Here is a 21,753-nt window from a genome sequence, read left to right as displayed (position 1 = left end):
TGCTGTACTAAGCACTGAGGTAGATACAAAATTCATTCAATCGTATTCATTGAGCGCTTACTGTGTGCAGAGCACCGTACTAAGCGCTTGGGAAGGACAAACCGACAACATACAGAGACGGCCCCTACCCAACGATGGGCTCGCGGTCTAAAACCGGGAAAAGATCAACAAAATGATCTGTTGGCTCACGATACATGCCCTACACAAGGCTCACACAGTCTTACTCCCATTTGGCAGATGAGGTAACTGAGGCACAGAGACATCTCCCAAGGTCACACAGGAGGTGGTGAAGCGGGGATTAGAACTCAAGTCTTCACCCCGAGGCCCATGCTCTTTCCACTAGGCCACGTCGCTACCCTTCAGTAGTACGACCGATGTGGAATTCTGGTGCAGGACAAAATATTCTTCAATGCAGGGGGCAGGCAAAAGTATTTTAATGAAGCCACTCCAAAATTGCCGAATGAAGCTCTCACTTTAGCCGGAAGGGACGGGACTGACACACGGCCCACTGTCTCGCAGCAGATTCTCTTTAAAGGCCCGAGTGCTGGAGAAAACCAAACGACTTCAAGTGCCCCGCTCATACTACGATCACCTTCTCGGCGCGGGGTGGAAGTTGGGTCCAGACTTCCCGCTTCCAAGTTCTGCCCTGAGGGCGAGAGGCCTAGCGCTCGCGGGACTTCCATCTCTCCCCGGATCCGCACAGCTCCAAAATGGGACAGTCGGGATCTCCAGGCCGTCCACGGATGCGGTCCAACAGAAGGGATCATCGTCAGCGTCCCGGGAAGTACCCATTTATCACGCTCCCACTTTCGGGCGAGCTCGGTATTAAGTTCCGCTCTGGTTCACGTGGTTTCCAAGAGAAATGGACTGTCCTGTCGGGAGCAACGAACGGATCTGCGTGGAGGAACTGATTCTGGGGCTAGTGGTTTGCACAGTGCCAAGACGGCACTCTCCGGTCCCCACCAGACGCGTTCTCGCTGGGGGCACGGTGGGCAGTGAGGCTCCGTTAAGGGTTAGCGCGTTAACCGTTTAAAAAAAGACTCCAGTGTCTGGGTGCCTTTGGGCCTAGGCCTCTTGGCAGCGGAGGCCAAGGGACTCTTGGGGGTCCTTTTGGTCGGGGAAGGGGAGGCGGCAGTGGCGGTGGGGAGGCCCAGGGGGTGGGGGTTCAGGAAAGAGTTCTGCAGCTCCACGGCGAAGTGATAGTCTGCGTGCTCCGGCATCTCCCACGCCAGCACCAGGGAGCCGCATTTCTCACAGCACACCTGGTCCTCAGCGTCCGGGAGGCCCGGGGCCGCAGCTGCCGTCCCCGGCTCGGATTCGGGGAAGTCGGGGAAGGAGGGCAGCTCCCGCTGCTGGCTCGGCCCGCTTCGGCCCGAAGCCGACTCTGCTGGCGACTGCGGCCCGGCTTCTGGAGCCTCCCGGGGGGCGGAAGGGCGGGCGGGCTCTCCGGCAGGCAGGGGTTTATCAGGCGGGTTCCCAGACGTGGGCTGCCTCTCGCCGGAGGAGGTCTGCGAGCTTTGCAGCGGGGCGACAGGAGGTGGGCCGCTGTGGAAGTCCTGCGGTTTGACAGCATCCAGACGCCCGCCCTTGAAGAAAGGTTCCCGCCCGGCCGTGCTGCGGCCCAGGAACGGCGGCGAAGGCTTGAGTGGTGAGCCGGCCGCGGTGGCCGTGCAGGCCCCGGGGGCCGGGGGAGACGCGAGGAGGGCCTCTCGGGCTCTTTGCTTCTCCGCGGCCTTCTGGAAAAGCACCTCGAGAGCACTGGCTCCCTTCTTGGGGGCTGCCGCTTTGGGACTCCCGCCCGGGGGTCCCGCATCCGGACCGGAAGCCGCTGCCTTCGGGAGGCAGGGCGCGTCGCCGCTCAAGAAGCTGGTGATGTTCCCGCCGGGGGAAGGGGCAGGAGCAGAGAACTTGTGAGCGCACAGGAAGAGCATAGTGAGGGGAGGAGACCTGCCAGGAGAAGCAGTGAAGAGACACAGATGAGCCAAAAACCTCGGCGTTCGGGCGGCAAAACCTGGATTACCACCCCGCTGGACTGGGACGCTCCATCGGACCGCGGAGAGTAAACATTTCTCGCTGAAAATTGGCCTCAAACGGCGCTTGGATGAGGTTTGACGGTCGACGCGTCTGACCTGGGCCAGCTTCCGCTGGATTCCCTACCCCGGCCCTGAACTAAATTCACACGTCTCGAGTTTTTGGTCTGATTCCCAGCCTCAACAGCAAAAATAAAGAGGAGCATGAAGGTGGCGTGTAACTCATTCCTCTGCCTTCAGGCAGGCCGCCTCAAACACTAACCCCGCTCGAGAACCGATTCTGTTTTTAAAACGGCTCCGGAGGTGGGAAAGTTCACCACCTCTGTTGGGAACCACTTCCACCACACCACCAGAACATTTCTGCTTAGGTCTGACCCTAATCCCTCTTACTCCTCTTGTTCTACCCTAGTGAAAGACAGAGACGAGCTGATTCTCCCAAGTATTTCAGATCCAATTTGCTCAGAGAGCCGGCTCTCCTTGGCCCCTTCCCTGTGGAGTGGAAGTCTAAGGGGAACAATCTTTTAACATCGGTGAGAAAACAAAACCCAAATCTTTCAACACGTACATTCCCAGAAAAAACATTTCTACAAAAGATTCGCTCTGGAGAAAGGGTGCGCTCCCAGCAGAGTTTTCACAGTAGCGGTTTGGACCAAACTGACACACACTTCACCACCCAAGTCCTTCTCCACACAGATGACGTCGCAAGCGATCCAACCCGTCGTGGGTCAGGAATTGGGTCTGGGGGCGAGACTGGATTATTTCAGCCGGCTGAATTCGTCTGAATTCACCCAACTGAATCTGGGGTTTGGAGGTTGCCGGGTTCTCCTAAGCAAACTCTTGGAGGCTTTTAAGGAGCGGAGGCGTGTGCAGAGTGACGTTTTAGGAAAAAAAAAATAACCAGGCTGCGGGAAGAAGTAGAGCTGGAGAGGAGAGCCGTATCAACTCCTGGGAGAGGTGGTTAAATGCGCTTTCTGAACATAAACTTGTGCTTCGAGTCGGTGAGGGAAAATATTACTTGTTACTCTGAATTTATTCATTTCGCCAAGTCCTTAACTATCGCTGCGGCTAGGAGGGCTATGTTTCCAATTTGATATCGTGTTTTGCACATCCATGCCGCAGAAAGTACCCAATGGCTGATGCTGACGGGTCAGATATATTTTCAGGGTTTGCTCATTCGACTGGGAGGAAAATTCCCAGGCTCTCTCATTTTGGCTGCCATCCTCTGGGCAAACCTAACCCAAGTGACCAGTTACCGGCCTGACCTAGCATGGGCCTTAGAGGCCTTTTGGCTAACGGGGGAGAGGATGCAGCTGGACAGCTTCGCTCCTGGGGTTACGACGACACATTCCCCTCCCAGTCCCGTGGCACGCAACTTAATGACCCGGATCGCTTGCGTTTATTCTCGGCCTCGGCCGGTGGAAAGTTCTCTGACTCCGCCAGCGGAACCGCGGTCGGGGTAGAGACGGCCTCTTTTCCCCCGGGGCGGGGGAAAAGGCTGGAAGGAAAGGGACTCACCAGGCGGCTTGGGTTTCAGCCAGGTTGCAGCTCCTGATGAGAGCGAGCGCGTCCCTGCTCATCTTGCGGGCGTCGTAGCGGGTCAGGGGGCAGCCGCGCCGCAGGCTGCTGAGTCTCTTGTCCCCTTGTACGCGGGCACTGACGGACAGGTGGGTGGCCACCCGGTCGTTCTTGAGGGGGCAAAGAAGAGAGAGGAGAAGTCAGAGCTCCGGCTGCCCGATGTGACTAGCTCAGAGGAAGAGGAATATAGCCAGGGCGATGACGCAGTTTGGAACTGGGAGCCCAAACGACTACCCGAGGTCCAGAGCACAACGGCAAGAAGAAATGAATGAGACTGGCATTACGGAGCTGCTGCTGACTCTGGCTGGGGCCTTGATATCACACAACAGCCAATTAATCAGTCCAATATCTTGAGTGCTTACTGTGTGCTGAGCACTGTACTACTACTAGTAATTATGGTATTGGCATTACGGAGCTGCTGCTGACTCTGGCTGGGGCCTTGATATCACACAACAGCCAATTAATCAGTCCAATATCTTGAGTGCTTACTGTGTGCTGAGCACTGTACTACTACTATAATTATGGTATTTGTTAAGCGCTTACTATGTGCCAGCCACTGTACTAAGCGCCGGGGTGGATGCAAGCAAATCAGGATGGACACAGTCCCTCGTCCCCCGTGGGGCTCACGGTCTCAGTCCCCATTTTACAGAAGAGGTAGCTGAGGCCCAGAGAAGTGAAGTGACTCGCCCAAGGTCCCACACAGCCGACAAGTGGCAGAGCCAGAATTAGAACCCATGACCTTCTGACTCCCAAGCCCGGGCTCTATCCACTATGCCATGCTGCTTCTCAGAGAGGGAAGAGTAAGGATTAGGACGCTGGAGGAGATGCCTCTTAAAGATAATAGAGGAAAGGAAATGGGGGCCTCGGTAGAAAGTTTGGGAATGACCGAAATAAGGGACGCTCTGCCTAAAAGATTTACTCCCTCCATGGAAACGGGCCTTTAGACAGCACATGGGGATGCTTGATAACTCCTTCTTGCGGGGAACAACGTCAGCAAAATACGAGTCCGGGCTGGAGGGTGGCTTAGCTCCCTGGAAGGTCAGAAAAGAGTGATATCTTGCGGATGCGAAAAAGAACCCCTCACAAACCTCTATTTCCAAGTCCACGGGGGCTTCGAATACAGTAAAATCTCAATTCCCGGTCACTCAGGAGCAAGCAAGCCCAGATAATCCAGGTGCACATTTAACTACGTTTTAGTAACGAACGGGGAAAAAAAAGGTGAAATAACCCGGGCGGGCAAAAGGGTTAAATGCAGGTGGCAGGTAACCTCCTTGAAATAAATACAGTTTCGACACACAAGGAACGAGCAGTAACTGTGCAAATAAAATTACAGTATGTTACTATACGGTGGGCCAAGAATGTCCAGGGAAACTGGAGATGAGCCGAAGAACTAAAATAGCCAAGATGCTCCTCGACAGAAGCCAGTCCAGAGTGAGTCCAATTTGTGCAGGCTGGGCTCGTAGGCTACACCGAGATAAAGCTGGACCCTACTAAGCTTGAGGACTCCTTGGAGGGATTCACGTTGTCTTTTTCAAACATTTTGGGACACGGGGCCGAGTATAATTGCTGGAGCATTGAGGTTTTTTTTGCAATGGCATTTGTTAACCACTTACTACGTGCCAGGCACTGTACTAAGAGCTGGGGTGGAGAGACATTAATCAGGCTGGTCACAGGCCCCGTCCCACAGGGGACTCACAGTCTAAGTAGGAGGGAGTCGGATTTAACGCCCATTTGACAAACGAGGTGACTGAGGCACGGAGAAGTTAAGTGACTTGTCCCGGTTCACCCAGCAGATAAGTAGCGGAGAAGGGTTTTGAACCCAGGTCCTCTGACTCCCCATCTTGGGCTCTTCCCACTAGGCCACGATGCTTTGTCTCTGTGTGGTTAGCATGGCGCTCCACTCCCAGCAGCCTCTGGGGCAACCACACATGGGTGAAATCAATCGTTATTTATTGAGCGCTTACTGTGTGCAGAGCACTGTACTAAGCGCTTGGGAAGTACAAGTTGGCAACATACAGAGACAGTCCCTACCCAACAGTGGGCTCACAGTCTAAATCAGCACGCACAAGCCCGAGAGGTGGGCTCCACTTCCATCGAAAGTATGCCCGCCTTCCCTCCTGATCCAGGAGAAGCAGCGTGGCTCAGTGGAAAAAGCCCGGGCTTGGGAGTCGGAGGTCAAGGGTTCAAAACCCGGCTCCGCCAATTGTCAGCTGTGTGACTTTGGGCAAGTCACTTCACTTCTCTGTGCCTCAGTTCCCTCATCTGGAAAATGGGGATGAAGACTGTGAGCCCCCCGTGGGACAACCTGATCACCTTGTATCCCCCCAGCACTTAGAACAGTGCTTTGCACATAGTAAGCGCTTAAAAAATGCCATCATTATTATTATTATCCAGCCAAGGCCTGTCCATGGCTTGGTGGTCCGGCTGGGTTGAGAAGGGCTCAGGACTGGGTCGGGGGCTCCTAATTCAGGTGAGCCCGCCGACCCGTTGTTGCCACGCTACCAATTCGGTCTCCTCAAACCCAAAGTCGAAGCAGAAGGAGGTGTGGAAGTCAAAGCTGGAAGGTTTAACGGGGTTGGAGGAAGCGCACAGGAGTATCTGACAGAACCAAATGGGGCAACTTTTCTCTTGAGGTGGGGACTAATGAAGAAGGGGATTTAAGGAGAGACTGTATGTGGGCCAAGGGGCTGGGAGGGCGAGCAAGGAGAGCAGGTTTTGCCAAAAAGACCGATTTCAGCACCGCTCACAAACGTGCCGGTTTTGCCAGAGACCTGGAACGAATAAGGCTGGCAGTCCCGCCCCAAAAGCCATAGGCCGGAGCGAGAAACTCCTGTGAACAGCCTCCACTGCCCCCATTGGAGCTGGGCTCTCCGCTGGCTACTCATGTCACTTGCCACGGGCTAGTAAAGCAATGCCACGCCTAGTTCCCGTGAAGTAAAGGGGCGCGGAGCCCATCGATCCCAATCCATCTCAAACTCTAGTTTTCCCGGTTGCTCTGAAGGCCCCAGAGAGAGAGAGAGAAGCATCTCCCTTACTTACATCGTCTCGGTCTTTGTTCAGCCTCTCCTCCAGCTCCAGGGCTAACTGCAAGAGCCACCACTGCACCTGGAAGACGGCGTTTGTTTTGTCAGTGTTCGTTCAGCCCAGTCACGAGTAGTTATTCCGCAGTACGGTGCCAAGCATCACCATCATCATCATCAATCGTATTTATTGAGCGCTTACTATGTGCAGAGCACTGGACTAAGCGCTTGGGAAGTACAAATTGGCAACATCTAGAGACAGTCCCTACCCAACAGTGGGCTCACAGTCTAAAAGGGGGAGACAGAGAACAAAACCAAACATACTAACAAAATAAAATAAGTAGAACAGATATGTACAAATAAAATAGAGTAAAAAATATGTACAGATATATATACAGGTGCTGTGGGGAAGGGAAGGAGGTAAGATGGGGGGGATGGAGAGGGGGACGAGGGGGAGAGGAAGGAAGGGGTTCAGTCTGGGAAGGCCTCCTGGAGGAGGTGAGCTCTCAGCAGGGCCTTGAAGGGAGGAAGAGAGCTAGCTTGGCGGATGGGCAGAGGCAAGCACCGCACGAAGAGCTGGGATTCGCACAAGGCAGTCGGTTCAAACCCGGGCCCTGTCGCTCATGGGACTCCCAGTCGAAGGCGGGGGAAATACCAGTTTGCTTTTTGCACTTTGTGGTCCCTGACTCGGCTCATTGAGCCGCTAGCCAGGAGGCCCGGCGTCCCTGTTGCAGCCCACCAGCGACAGCTCACGTGCTGCGTTATTGATGGTTTCCCCTCCATTCACGACATCCTAGCTATCTGAGCTGTGAGCTCACATAGTAAACGCTCAATAAATATCATCGATCGATGTCTCTAGGCTGTAAGCTCATTATGGGAAGGGAATGTGTCTGCTAATTCTGTTGTACTGTACTCTCCCAAGCTCTTAGTACAGTGCTCCACACACAGTGCTCAATAAATACCACTGATTGCCGTCTCTAGACCACAAACTCGTTATGAGGGAATGTGTCTGCTAATTCTGCATTTTCCCAAGCGCTTAGTACAGGGCTCCGCACACAGTGCTCAATAAATACCGCTGATTGACATCTCTAGAGCGCAAACTCGTTATGGTCAGGGAATGTGTCTGCTAATTCTGTATTTTCCCAAGCTCTTACTACACTGTTCCGCACATAGCGCTCAATAAATACCGCTGATTGACGTCTCTAGACCGCAAACTCATTATGATGAGGGAATGTGTCTGTTAATTCTGTATTTTCCCAAGCTCTTACTACACTGTTCCGCACATAGCGCTCAATAAATACCGCTGATTGACGTCTCTAGACCGCAAACTCATTATGATGAGGGAATGTGTCTGTTAATTCTGTATTTTCCCAAGCGCTTTGTACAGTGCTCCGCACATAGCGCTCAATAAATACCGCTGATTGATGTCTCTAGACCGCAGACTCGTTATGATGAGGGAATGTGTCTGCTAATTCTGTATTTTCCCAAGCGCTTTGTACAGTGCTCCGCACATAGCAAGACCTCAATAAACGCCACCGCTTGATGTCTGCTTACCTGCTCCTCAGTAGCCAAGGCGGTTTTTCCTGGGAAGTTCTTGCTACAGCCAACAGTTTTGGGTAACTGCCTGGGCTTCACCGGATCATGTTCAATTCCTCTGCACATGGCAAACAGCCACGACCTGCCGAGAAGAAATCCAACCCGGGTGCCCGCTGGGATGGGCAGCCTTGAGGATCGCCGCGGCCCTAGCCCCATCTCCAAAATTAAACAGGACGGACTGACGTGGCACTTTTGAAAACGCCGCTGCTGTGCGGGGCCAAACCAGCAGCCACGCTCAGTAGTGGCTAGAGCCCGGGCTTGGCAGTTAGAGGATGTGGGTTCTAATCCCGGCTCCACCGCTTGTCTGCTGGGTGACTCTGGGCCAGTCACTTCGCTTCTCTGAGCCTCGGTTCCCTCATCTGTAAAATGGGGATTAAGACTGTGAGCCCCAACTGGGAAAACCTGACTACCCTGCATCCACCCCAGCGCTCAGTACGGTGCTTGGCACATAGTAAGCGCTTAAGAAATGCCATCATTATTATTAGTTCCACGGGCTAAATGTTCACTTAGGGCCCATGTCTAGAAAGAGGAGTCATTAACAATTGAATTCAACAGCAGGCACAAACCTGGCTGCAACAGTGCTGCGCCACACTCTGCTAGAAAACTCGCCCAAGTATACAGACGGTTAAGGATCACTCTGAAAAATGGACACCTCATTAGACTACAGGCTATAACGAACACGTTCCTTCTGGGGCCCAAAAAAACGAGTTCTTGTTTTTTTCTAATTTACCATAACCTCCAATGGGCTCACGACCTGGCATTTTCCAGAGAATCCTGTTAGGAGGAAACCTCCTGTATGTAAGTTCGTTGTGGGAAGGGAATGTGTCTGTCCTTGCTATATTGTACTCTCCCAAGCTCTTAGAGCAGTGCTTTGCACATATTAAGCACTCAACAAATACAACTGAATGAATGAATGAACACCAACTTACCCATTCTTCTCTCCAAAATGACTCTGCAGCTGGGATTCAGTAAACTGGGTCAGTTGACCCATGTATTCTACTCCCAGGGTGTCGGTGATGGAGGCTCCCAGCTTTCCTCCGAGGCTACGGCTGATGAAAGAGAAGAGACACACGGTGGAAGTTACATGGTGCAAGAGAGCCAGGAGAGCCTAGAATTCACTCTAACAATAACTCCCTGGAAGAGAAGGAAAGCTGGCGGAAAAATCAGGATGGAGATTTTGAGGTATCATCTGGATAGTCAAGTTACATGGTGCGAGTGAGCCAGGAGACCCTAGAACTCACTCTAACAATAACTCCCTGGAAGAGCAGGAAAGCTGGCGGAAAAATCCGGATGGAGATTTTGAGGTATCATCTGGATAGTCAAGTTACATGGTGCGAGTGAGCCAGGAGACCCTAGAATTCACTCTAGCGATAACTCCCTGGAAGAGCAGGAAAGCTGGCGGAAAAATCCGGATGGAGATTTTGAGGCATCATCCGGATAGTCAAGTTACATGGTGCGAGTGAGCCAGGAGACCCTAGAATTCACTCTAGCGATAACTCCCTGGAAGAGCAGAAAAGCTGGCGGAAAAATCCGGATGGAGATTTTGAGGTATCACCTGGATAGTCAAGTTACATGGTGCGAGTGAGCCAGGAGACCCTAGAATTCACTCTAACAATAACTCCCTGGAAGAGCGGGAAAGCTGGCGGAAAAATCCGGATGGAGATTTTGAGATATCATCCGGATAGTCAAGTTACATGGTGCGAGTGAGCCAGGAGACCCTAGAATTCACTCTAACGATAACTCCCTGGAAGAGCAGGAAAGCTGGCGGAAAAATCCGGATGGAGATTTTGAGGTATCATTTGGATAGTCACATCGTATTATACGAATAGGATATATTGAATATCATAAGAATATGCTAAAAATTATCATATATCATAAGAATACTCCCCCGCTACAGACTCTAAATTCCTTGTGAGCAGGGAACGTCTACCAACTCTGTTGTAGTATACTCTCCCAAGCACTTAGCTCTGCACACAGGAAGTGCTCAATAAATACGACTGGTCGTGGTATGGAAATTAACTTTTGTCTGAGACTCCATCGGGTCTGGGGACAAAGAGCAGCAAGTGCAAGAGGGGAGTCTTGATTTCAAGTCCCAAGTATGTATAGCTGACCCAATCATTCATTCAGAGCCCAAAGTTTTCTCTGCATACTCTGCTGCTTATTGTCCCTACCGATTCTGCATTTCCCCATTCACGAGCTCGGGAGAGAGGAAGGACATGAATTCCAACCGTCGGCGTTGCTAATCTGAAGCAATTCCAGAGAAAGCTGTGGAAGCCACTTGCTAAACTGAGATTTTTGATTAAGTTTTCAACGATCCTGGCTCACTCCGATCCCTTTCTCGGCTAACTGCGAATTTCAAAGACAAGACTGACGGTGCCCCCTTTTTATTCATTCATTCAATCGTATTTCTTGAGCGCTTACTGTGTGCAGAGCACCGGACTAAGCGCTTGGGAAGTACAAGTTGGCAACATTTAGAGACGGTCCCTACCCAACAGTGGGCTCACAGTCTAGAAGGGGGAGACAGAGAACGAAACCAAACATATTAACAAAATAAAATAAATAGAATAAACATGTACAAATAGAGTAATAAATACGTACAAACATATACATATATACAGGTGCTGTGGGGAGGGGAAGGAGGTAAGGCGGGGAGATGGGAAGGGGCTCAGTGTGGGAAGGCCTCCTGGAGGAGGTGAGCTCTCAGTAGGGCCTTGAAGGGAGGAGGAGAGCTAGCTTGGCGGATTACCAGGAGAACGATCCACACTCCCTCCCCACCTATCAAGAAAATACTGGCCCAGAACTTAAGTGAGTCAGAGAAAGCCAGATGCAGCCCCAGATGGTTTCATCGCGGTGCAAACCGCTCCCGGGATACTTACATCTTACCAATGGGCATTTGGCTGAAGAGTTCAGGGACAAATCCATGGGACAGCAGGGTCTGGCGGTTGGGCTTGTTCAACCCACAGGCCAGCTTTGCCAGGACCTGGAATTCGGAAAGAATGGCGAGACGGCATTCTTGCCAACTCCACCCCCGCACAAAGGGTTGGCCAACCCAGCGTGAAACCCAGGCAGGACTCAAGGGCTTGTTGCTAATGGTTTCCAGATCCCAAACAAAAATAAAACCAGAAACTCTAGACATATCTAAACTTTGGTGGTCCTCAACATCTGCAGTGGAAAAAATGTTACGAAGACTGATGGCAGGGTTTATACTATTAAATCATCTTTGTTCTCACAGCTTTCCCACCAGTAGTTTTCTCCTCAACTGCTTTCCTCCTCCATCTTGTGTTGAATGAAAGGAGAGAAGGTTAGCACTCCCCTCGAGAAGGATGAAAGAGGTCCTAGTGGCCTATACAACACACATATGGTTAAGGCATTGCCACCTACTTCGTGGCATCTAACCAAGTTTTTTCTTTTTAGGAGAAGCAGCGTGGCTCAGTGGAAAGAGCCCGGGTTTTGGAGTCAGAGTCATGGGTTCAAATTCCGGCTCTGCCAATTGTCGGCTGTGCGACTTTGGGCAAGTCACTTCACTTCTCTGTGCCTCAGTTACCTCATCTGGAAAATGGGGATTAAGACTGTGAGCCCCCCGTGGGACAACCTGATCACCTTGTAACCTCCCCAGCGCTTAGAACAGTGCTTTGTACATAGTAAGCGCTTAATAAATACCATAATTATTATTATTACTATCTTGTCACCAATGGTTCCCTTTCGCTTGCTCGGCTCACTTTTGGAAGTTCATCAAGCCGAACGGCTAGGGGAGGCAGCCAGAAGAGATGCTGACTAGTTACCTACTAGGGGCCAAGGCTTCTATGTTTGGTGTTAAAAGAACCTAGGATTAAATGATCCTACTGGTTTCCTAACTTAGTTGTTCCCCTTTGTTGAGTCCTGCTGACTCTGTGACTTTCCCTGTGAGTCCAGTTAAAGATGACCACCATTTGGAGACAATGTGGCCAGGTGAAGAGCATGGGAAAGGGAATCAGGAGACCTGGCTTCTAATGTCAGCTCTGCCACAGGCTGGCAGGGTGTCCTTGGGCCAAGAACTGAACCTTTCAGGACCTCAGTTTCCTCACCTGTAAAAAGGGGGGATGTGATGCAGGCACTCGCTCCCTCCTAGATTTGTGACAGGGATGGAGGCCAACCTGATTATCCCGCATCTTCCCTAGCACTGAGCTTGACGTATAGGGATTGTCAAATAAACACCAGAGTTGCCAATCCCAGGTGCATCCATCTGTCTGTTGATTGAGTCACCGGAGTCGTTCAACTGGGACCACAAACATATGACACAGAGGACCTGGGACACACCAATTTAGAAGACGGAGGGGTGTCATTAAACCAAAATAAAGGGGACAAAACGGCTACTAAACTTCCTTACAGTTGAAGCAAGAGCAGAGGAAATGCACTCTAATAGGGTTCCAAAATTGGAAAGAAAAACTTGGGGGCCTTGCTCATTTCTGTTCTGCAGGTCACTGGAATTCTGGCTCTGTCAGTGAAGTCAAACAGGGACCCGTTTTCAAATACTTTTTTGAAGGACTTAAGTGACCCTTCCCCATCCCATTTTTGGTGTCCTTAAAATGTCCGCGTTGCCTTTTTACACCCCATCTTCCGTCCAGCCGTCACCTTGTTGTGTGAAATCCCAGCGGAGCACTGGTAGCCGGTATCCGTCTCTACAGCTGCTCTCATCTCCTCCACGATCACTGCCCCCACAGTGAGCCTCAGGTCCGGAGAGCTGGAGTCGCCCAAGGGGAGGGAGTCAAGCCACCGGCCCAGACCTTGCTGTCGGGTCTCTTCTGGAAAATGGAAAAGAGGGTGTCAGAGTCGATTTCAACCCGAAATCTTTTTCCTTGGAGAAAAAGCCATCAGAATAGCGAGGCTGTAGAGCAGCAGCACTGAGCAACAATTCCAAGGATCGAAAGGTTTAATGGCCCGGAGCACTGGGGTAGATACAAGGCAACTAGGTCATCCGAAGCAGGGAAGGGCTGCCCGTGGATCTCAGCAGTGTCCAAGTGAAGTGATGCTCACACTGAAGTCAGTCAGTCGTACTTATTGAGCACTTACTGTGTGCACAGCACTGTACTAAGTGCTTGGGAGAGTACAGTACAACAATAAACAGAAGGTACTGGTTGCTCTGACAGCCTCAGGTGACAAAAACAGGCCACACAACTTCCCCACCATCACAATGTCTTCAGAAGGGAACTAGCTTGGCAGATACCACCCTTATCATGATGATGACTGGTTGCTAGTCTCTAGACTGTAAGCTCTTTGAGGGCAGATAACTTTTCATTCAATTCTGTTGTACTGTACTCTCCAAAGAGCTTAGTACAGTGCTCTGCTCACAGTAAGCGCTGTGATTGATTGTTAAAGGCACTGATAGGGTTCCTGTTTGCCCTGGCTAGACTTCTGGTCGTGGTCCACGAGACCCTGTTCCCCTAGATTGATGAAACTCTGATAATTTCCCCAATTTCATCGGGCTGATGAGCATATAACGTTTCACAAACAGTTTACCAAAAACACAAAAGCCGATCAAATTTCACCCGTTTATTGTGATTCAAAGAGCCTCAAGATTCTGTAGCCTCGACTTCAAGTAAAGTGGCGTACTACCATCGTCATCATAACTGTGGTATTTGTTAGGCACAAGCAAACTGAGGTAGATACTAAATCAACAGGTTGGATACGGTCCTTGTCCCACTTGAGGCTCACAGTCTAAGATGAGAACATGTAGCCAATATCCACTTTACAGATGAGAAAACTGAGGTACAAAAAATTAAGTGATTTGCCTTCTCCCACACCCCACCACCACAAAAAAGGGGCAGGGCTGGGATTAAAACTCAGTGTTTTTTGTTTTTTTAACTCTGAGGTCTGTGCTCTTTCCACCAGCCCAGGCTGCTTCTGAATACTGCATTAAATGAGCAAGGTCCCTGCCCATTGGGAGCTTACAATTTAGAACACATAGCACGACATTTAGAAGAGAGACACACGGATTACTATTCCATCATCAACAGATCAGTAAATGAAAATACAATTTGCTTTCAACGAAGCCTCCTATCAATATCTGCTTTTTTCAGAGGCTCTGACTCAAGGCCTTAGTGTTTTGTGAGTAGGGTATAAGGGAAGGAAGTTGCCCAGCAGCTAGGAAATCAATATTAGTCTCCGATCTTGCCCAAGTACAAAGCAGCCTAGGCAGCTTTACCATTTAAACCTGCTGTTTTATCATCATCATCATCATCAATCGTATTTATTGAGCGCTTACTATGTGCAGAGCACTGTACTAAGCCCTTGGGAAGTACAAATTGGCAACATATAGAGACAGTCCCTACCCAACATTGGGCTCACAGTCTAAAAGGGGGAAAGATTCAAAGAGAATCTGAACTAGAAAGACCAGTTTGGGTCTCAAATCACAGCAGACCACGGAAATTCCTAGATCCTAATCTCCATCGAGATTTTCCTAGACCAACTGCCAATCTCTCCCAAATCCCAACACGATTCCACCTGATACGACATCCCGGGAGAAAACGCAAGCGGAACATTTCTTCATTTTGTTCTAATCTAATCCGAGACCTTCTTTCCTGAGCACCAGGATAACACAAGCTAGACAGAAAAAGAGTTAAACCAACTGGGATGCGGTTTTCCCTTAACCGTAGCAGCAGCCTCGGGCTTGGCAACCCCACGCCGTCCGCCGGTCCCCACGGCTGAACGAGAAGCCGATTTCTGTTGCCTTTCCAGCACCGTAGATGAGTGCTATGTTAGTGTGCCTTTGCGGTAAGCGCCGTCTGAGCTGGTGGTTGACCTGTAAGACGGTCCGGCCCGGCCGAGAGAAACGGGCTCCTGAGGCAGGGAGCAGAAGCAGCGGAGGGCCACGGAGGGGGTACCTTTCTGAGGAGCTCCCTGGGCCGCTCCGGAGCCGTGAGGTAACCCTTGGACGTAGGTAGTTGGCAGGAGATCGGCTGGGATCGGCTGACCCTGCAGTTTCTGCAGCCTCTCCTGTACCGCGTGGGTCAGATCGACGTAGGCCTCGTCGATGCTGGCGCGTTCGATCACAGCGAAACGGGACATCACCTCCATTACTTTCACGCTGGCCTCCCGATACCTGAGGAGTAGACAGGTCAGTGGCCTCTTCCCCGTTTTTTTCTCTCGTTCTCCCATCCCTTGGGCTTCAGCACTACCAATATTCCTGGTCCTTTTGCTGGGATCAGCCTCTCACTTGCTGTGGGGCTGGGGGCAACTGTCCCCGAGGGGCCCGTTTTGCTGGCAAGAAAAAAAAAAAAGGAGCGTATTTACATCCCCTCCAGCTCGCTAGGATTCACCTAAAGATGAAAATGTTGGTTGCTGCAGAGTCTGCTGGTGAATGTTCCACATAAAAGGAGATAAGTAAAAAAATACTTCTTGATGAAACAGGAGAAGTGGAGCCAACCGTCACAGGAAGGATACTTCAAAATACAGTTCCTATTCACTTGCTTTGTAGACAGCCTGCTCAGACACAAACATAAAATCTTGCCTTTGAAGGGTGAATAGCAGGGGAGGGAGGCAGAAATGGCACACTGGTGTTTGGAATCTAAACACCGGGTTGGCTCACAATAACACAATTTGGGTTTTATTGGTTGCAGTCATCCTAGAAATTGTTCCAGTCCTGATACTCCAATGCTACTTATCCTTCATCTCTAATGTAGACACACTTCTAAATCAAGACACACGAAGCCTCTAGGACAAAAATTAAGGAATACAAATTTTAGATCGAATGGCATCTTCCAGGCTTCAGATACTCACAGCATCCCAAGCGACTGTTTGTGATGACTTTAAAGATCTCCAGGAAACGAGAGCCCATCACTTCACTTAGAAAGTTGTCTTCTCTCACCTGCAACTTTCAGACTCTTCTTTCTTTTATAATGCTATTTATTTAGCACTTACTAAGTGCCAAGTACCGCAGTAAGCGCTGGGGTAGATACAAGCTGATCGGGTTGAACACAGTCCATTGTCCCATAGGGCTCGGTTTTAATTCCCATTTTTCGGGTGAGGGAACTGAGGCCCAAAGAAGTAAAGTGATTCGTTCAAGGTCTCACAGTGGACAAGTGGCAGAGCCGGGATTAGAACTCAGCAAGGCCTCTGATTCCCAGGCCCACGCTCTTTTTACTAGGCCATGATACTTCCCTAGACTCCTAGGCTAATAGATCGCTTTATATAACCCCTGGTCTGTAAGAGTCTTCAGATTGTTAACTATTCAGACTGGAGTATAGATTGGCTTGAAGTCCTTAGCTTCATCTTGATTTTTAAAATCCTATTAGCTGTAACAAGTGAGGAAGCCAGGTAGAGCAACAGCAAATGTCGACATGCCGGTGGTTTGTGTTAGACGATCCAAATCTGAAGCGCCCCTATTTTTATTTTAAGGGGCCAATACGGAAAAACTCTTTTTCAGACACCTAGTGACTCGAAACACATTTTAAACCGCGATTCTGGGCTTGGTACCACCATTCCCATGCTCCCGTTCCCCGCAACGCTTTTCCTTACTTGGTGAGATTAGCTTTTCCACGGGTTTCCCGAACTTGGGCTAATAAAAGGTCTGGGCACAACTTCTTGGCATCGTCGGCCCACATGCTTCTTCTGACTCCAAATGCACGCGCTTCGTAGCTAACTGCGATTATTCTAGAGGAAAAAAGAGTAAAGGGAAACAACTAGGCAATTATGGCACCACTGAGAACTGGGAGAATTTCACCAGGTTGGTGATTCCCGGACCTCAGCGACTAGCTGCTTCACTCAGGGGCCTGGTGGTACGAAGAAGAAGAAGAAGGAGGTCTCAGGAGAAGATGAGTAGCAGAAGGTCTGTTCTAAAAACAGCACTGGGAGCACATTTGTAGAAAATCCATGATGAGGGAAGGGCCTCAGAGTTGAGCGAGAGTATGCAGGCATAATAAAGGACCCTTCATTTTCTCTAAAAGAGACGACCACAGAAGATCAGGGGGCCTCGCTCCATGGGCCATGGCTTGAGGATACACTGCCGTGGGCAGCCTTTACTCAAAACCCGTGCCGGCATAAGATGTACAGTTCCACGCATCCTAGGCACGTTCACTGGAGCGTGAAACGATGACGCTAGAGATGAGAAAGCCCCGCCTTACCCGCCGCCCTTCCACGATTTGTACTGCACAACTGCACAGGGTTTGTTCCGCAGCTCGGGGTTCTGCCTCTGCTCCACTTGTACAAAGAAGCAGTCCATATCCACGAGGGCGACAACACGCTCCTGCCCACTCGCCATTGTTCTGCAAAAGGAAACACAGGGTCTCAGGAGATCGCTCACGGGAGGGGTCAGGAGAACCCGAAACGACGCCTGGGCTAAAGGGTAATGTGAGCGGGAACTCCGTCTTGACTAGATTTCACTGAAGGCAGGGGCAGTATGGCGTATTTTACAGTTTCCCCATTCCAGGTATTACTCAACCCAAGTTTTCCAACATTTGGGCCCGAGTCACCTTGGAGCCCACCTCTTTCTAGGTGTTCGCTCGCTGCTACCTCGTTCAAAACTCTCCCTTCTCTGACCCCCCACCCTGAATGCTCACCCCACAATCACATTATCTCCTCCCTTCAAAGCCCTCCTCAAAAGTCACCTCCTTCAGAAAGCATTCATTCAACTGTATTTACTGAGCGCTTACTGTGTGCAGAGCACCGTACTGAGCGCTTGGAAAGTACAATTCGGCAACCCTACCCAACAACGGGCTCACAGTCTAGGAGGGGGGAAGACAGACAACAAAACAAGTAGAAACAAAAAAATAAAATAAAATTACAGATATATACAGATCATTAGTAAATAGAACAATATGTACATATATACATATAAAGCAATCCCAGACCAATTCTCCCGACTACCTTCCTCATCACACCATCCCATCAGCGCTCACACATATATTTATTTATCATTTCTATCAACTATCTCGCTTTTGCCAAATGTTTACAGTACTCAGCGATTTCAGTTCATCTTTCGCCCCCGTGAAGCTGGTAAGTCGAGGGCAGGGATCGTAACTTTTACTTCACTTGATTTCCCCACAGGCCCTCAAGAAATGCTGTTGAAGATAATGATGAGTCCCTGCGGCCACTGAAATTAGCTTAAAGGCTAAGGCATATGCTCTTGACAACCCCGGCCAGGAAAAAGGTCTGTTTTTGAGGGCCGGGGATTGGGAATATCTTTGTTGGTCTGACCCCTCCAAGCTACTTAATTATTTGTCAGTTTGGCACAAGGCAAACATACAACGACGAGCTCTTTGGATCACACAAAACTTTCTGAAGAGCCACGACAAAGCCTGTAAATAAATAATAAATACAGGATAATTGGGATATCTGTCTTGCACTTACTCTGTGCCAGGCACTGTACTAAGCATTGGCTTAGATAAAAGATAAGATAATCAGGCCCCATGTGGCGAAGGAGGGAGAACAGGTTTCGAATGCCCATTTTGCAGATGAGGAAACTGAGGCACCTAAGCAACTTGCCCAAGGTTACACAGCTGGAAAGTGGGAGAGCTGGAAATAGAACCCAGATCCTCTGAATCCCAGACCCATGTTCTCTCCCCTAGTCCACGCTGCTTCCCTACATATCAATCAATCAATCAATCAATCGCATTTATTGAGCGCTTACTATGTGCAGAGCACTGTACTAAGCGCTTGGGAAGTACAAATTGGCAACACATAGAGACAGCCCCTACCCAACAGTGGGCTCACAGTCTAAAAGGGGGAGACAGAGAACAGAACCAAACATACCAACAAAATAAAATAAATAGGATAGAAATGTACAAGATAAATAAATAAATAAATAAATAGAGTAATAAATATGTACAACCATATATACATATATACAGGTGCTGTGGGGAAGGGAAGGAGGTAAGATGGGGGGATGGAGAGGGGGACGAGGGGGAGAGGAAGGAATATGCACAATATATTTATTCTGATTACTCTATTTGTAATTTTTTTTATGCTTCTCTCCCCCACTAGAGTGTAAATTCATTGTGGGTAAGGAATAGGTCTTAGTCTTCGGCACAGTACATTACAACCAGGGGAAACTTAGTAAATGGAATTGTTATTTTGCTGAAAAGGAATCAGTGCATTGGCAGACAATCTTGTTGAGAAAGGAAGTGAGATGGTTCATACGCTCTGCTGGAGAAAGCAGGGAGATTTTCTTTTTCGTATACAACTTAAATGATCTCGTCTAATTCCCACCTGCGTATTCTTTCCCAGCATTTGGTACAGTACTTCGCAAACAGTATGCACTTAATACTATCACTGCTACTCTATTTGGATGGAGATGAAGGGCAGATTTGAGAAATGTTTGTGGGGGAAAAACTGACAGGCTTGAATTCCAAGCTGAATGTGAGACCTGCAGAGTGAGGAGTCATGATAACACTAAAGTACTGTCTTCTGGGACAGGGAGGTGGTGTAGCTGACTTTGATGAAAAAGCAAATTTGGGAGGGAAGATCAGAAACCCAGTTTTAGACGTATTTAGCTAGAGATGCCAGTGGCGATATCCCAACTGGAGATGTCCTGGAGTAAGCAAAATGCAAGAAAGCAGGGCAAGTGACAGACAGATTACCAAAACACACTTGAGGACTAGATTGTACGCTTGTTGTGGGCAGGGAAAGCGTCGACCAGCTGTTATACTGTACCCTCCCAAGACCTTATTACAGTGCTCTGCACAAATACGGTGTTCTGTACCCTGTGAGCACTCAAAACTACAACTGATTAAGGAGTGCAACCATCAGTGGTATTTACTGAGTCCCTACTCTGTGCACAGCATTGTGCAAAGTGTCGCTAAAGCTACGGGAGCTGATTTGAGTTTGGGGACAAGGACAGAGCCTCGGGGAGTAATAATAATAATGTTGGCATTTGTTAAGCGCTTACTAGGTGCCAAGAACTGTTCTAAGCGTTGGGGTAGAAACAAGGTAATCAGGTTGTCCCAGGTAGGGCTCAGTCTTCATCCCCCTAATAATAATGGCATTTTTTTAAAGCGCTTACTATGTGCAAAGCACTGTTCTAAGCCCTGGGGAGGTTACAAGGTGAGCAGGTTGCTCAGTTGTGTTTTCCAAGCGCTTAGTCCAGTGCTCTGCACAGAATAAGCACTCAATAAATACAATTGAATGAATGAATGTGGGACAGGGACTGTGTCCATCCTGATTAGCTTGTATTCACTCATTCAACTGTATTTACTGAGCGCTCACTGTGTGCAGAACACTGGACTAAGCGCTTGGAAAGTACAATTGAGCAACAGATCAACCTCGGCTCTTAGAGCCTGGCACATAGTGAGTGCTTACCAGCTGAGGGCTTGGGAGTCAGAGGTGGTGGGTTCAAATCCTGGCTCCGCCAACTGTCAGCTTGGTGACTTTGGGCGAGTCACTTCACTTCTCTGGGCCTCAGTTTCCTCATCTGGGAAATGGGGATGAAGACTGTGAGCCCCAAGTGAGACAACCCGATCGCCTTGCATCCTCCCCAGCAGTCAGAACAGCGCCTGGTGCATACTAAGCGCTTAACAAATGCCATCATAATTATTATTATTACCAGTATTGTTATTACGCGTTCGCTAGAGAAGCAGCATGGCTCAGTGTTAACAGCCCGGGTTTAGGAGTCAGAGGTCATGAGTTCTAATCCCGGCTCCACCACATAACAATAATAATAATTGCATTTATTAAGCGCTTACTATGTGCAAAGCACTGTTCTAAGCGCTGGGGAGGTTACAAGGCCACATGTTGCCAATTTGTACTTCCCAAGCGCATAATACAGTGCTCTGCACATAGTAAGCGCTCAATAAATACGACTGATGATGATGATGACATGTCTGCTGTGTGACCTTGGACAGGTCACTTCACTGGGCCTCAGACAGGTCACTTCACTGGGCCTCAGTTCCCCCATCTGTAAAATGGGGATGAAGACTGTGAGCCCCACGTGGGACAACCTGATCACCTCGCCCCCTCCCCAGCGCTTAGAACAGTGCTTGGCACAGACTAAGCGCTTACCAAATGCCATTATTATTACCAATATTCTTATTACGCGCTCACTACAGCGCCCTGCACAGAGGAAGTGCTCAATAAATAGCGCTGTTTTGACTGGGCCGCCACTTTTTACTCCGGGAATAGGGTCAGGGGGAAGGGGGGAATTCCCTGTTCCTCCAAGCTGTATCCCAAGGCGATTCCTGGAAGGGCTTCGGGATGAGGGAGGGAAGAAGGGAAGGGGCCGCTCCTCACCAACAGGGCCGTCGAGCCGCTCCTCAGAACTCAAGAAGGCGGGCAAAAGCCCGCGACCGTTACCGCGCATGCGCACTAAAGCATTCCCGCCGCCGCGGGGGTGGGCGCATGCGTGGTAGCGCGTGCGCGCTAAAACCTCCCCACCTCCCCCTCTTTCGCCTCCCTCTTCCAGCGCGTGCGCCGCGACGGGGGCAGGCGCATGCGTGGTGGCGCGTTCGAACGCGTGCGCACTAAAGCCTTCCCGCCTCCGTCTCCCTCCTAGAGCGCATGCGTGGTGTCGCCTTCGCACGCGGGCGGAGCGGTGCGGTCCGGCGCGTGCGCACTAAAGCCTCCCC

General features: G+C 50.0%; 1 protein-coding gene and 1 non-coding gene across 4 annotated transcripts; one reads left to right on the top strand and one right to left on the bottom strand.

The window, feature by feature from the left end:
• Positions 1 to 290: 290 nt before the first annotated feature.
• On the bottom strand, positions 291 to 21,470 carry POLH (DNA polymerase eta). 3 transcript variants are annotated; one of them, XM_038760781.1, is made up of 11 exons: positions 21,419 to 21,470; positions 17,320 to 17,460; positions 16,715 to 16,849; positions 15,082 to 15,299; positions 12,833 to 13,002; positions 11,098 to 11,201; positions 9,151 to 9,270; positions 8,180 to 8,303; positions 6,645 to 6,710; positions 3,546 to 3,715; positions 292 to 1,947 (listed from the first exon to the last, which is right to left on the bottom strand). In XM_038760781.1, the coding sequence occupies exons 2-11, from the start codon at positions 17,454 to 17,456 to the stop codon at positions 1,014 to 1,016; spliced, it is 2,178 nt and encodes a 725-aa protein (XP_038616709.1). In that variant the 5' UTR covers positions 17,457 to 17,460; positions 21,419 to 21,470; the 3' UTR covers positions 292 to 1,013. The 3 variants fall into 3 exon arrangements, with proteins under 3 accessions (XP_038616712.1, XP_038616709.1, XP_038616711.1); XM_038760783.1 differs by lacking the exon at positions 21,419 to 21,470 and adding an exon at positions 20,492 to 20,510; XM_038760784.1 differs by lacking the exons at positions 17,320 to 17,460; positions 21,419 to 21,470 and having other exon boundaries at positions 291 to 1,947; positions 15,082 to 15,457; positions 16,715 to 16,804.
• Positions 11,501 to 11,628, top strand: LOC119941119. Its single transcript, XR_005455146.1, has one exon. It is a non-coding gene; the product is annotated as a U6atac minor spliceosomal RNA (small nuclear RNA).
• Positions 21,471 to 21,753: the final 283 nt, after the last annotated feature.

This window comes from Tachyglossus aculeatus, chromosome 19 (assembly GCF_015852505.1).
Source record: "Tachyglossus aculeatus isolate mTacAcu1 chromosome 19, mTacAcu1.pri, whole genome shotgun sequence".
Taxonomy (NCBI): domain Eukaryota; kingdom Metazoa; phylum Chordata; class Mammalia; order Monotremata; family Tachyglossidae; genus Tachyglossus; species Tachyglossus aculeatus.
Note: the sequence above shows the minus strand (reverse complement) of the source record. Positions and strands in the feature narration are given on the sequence as shown.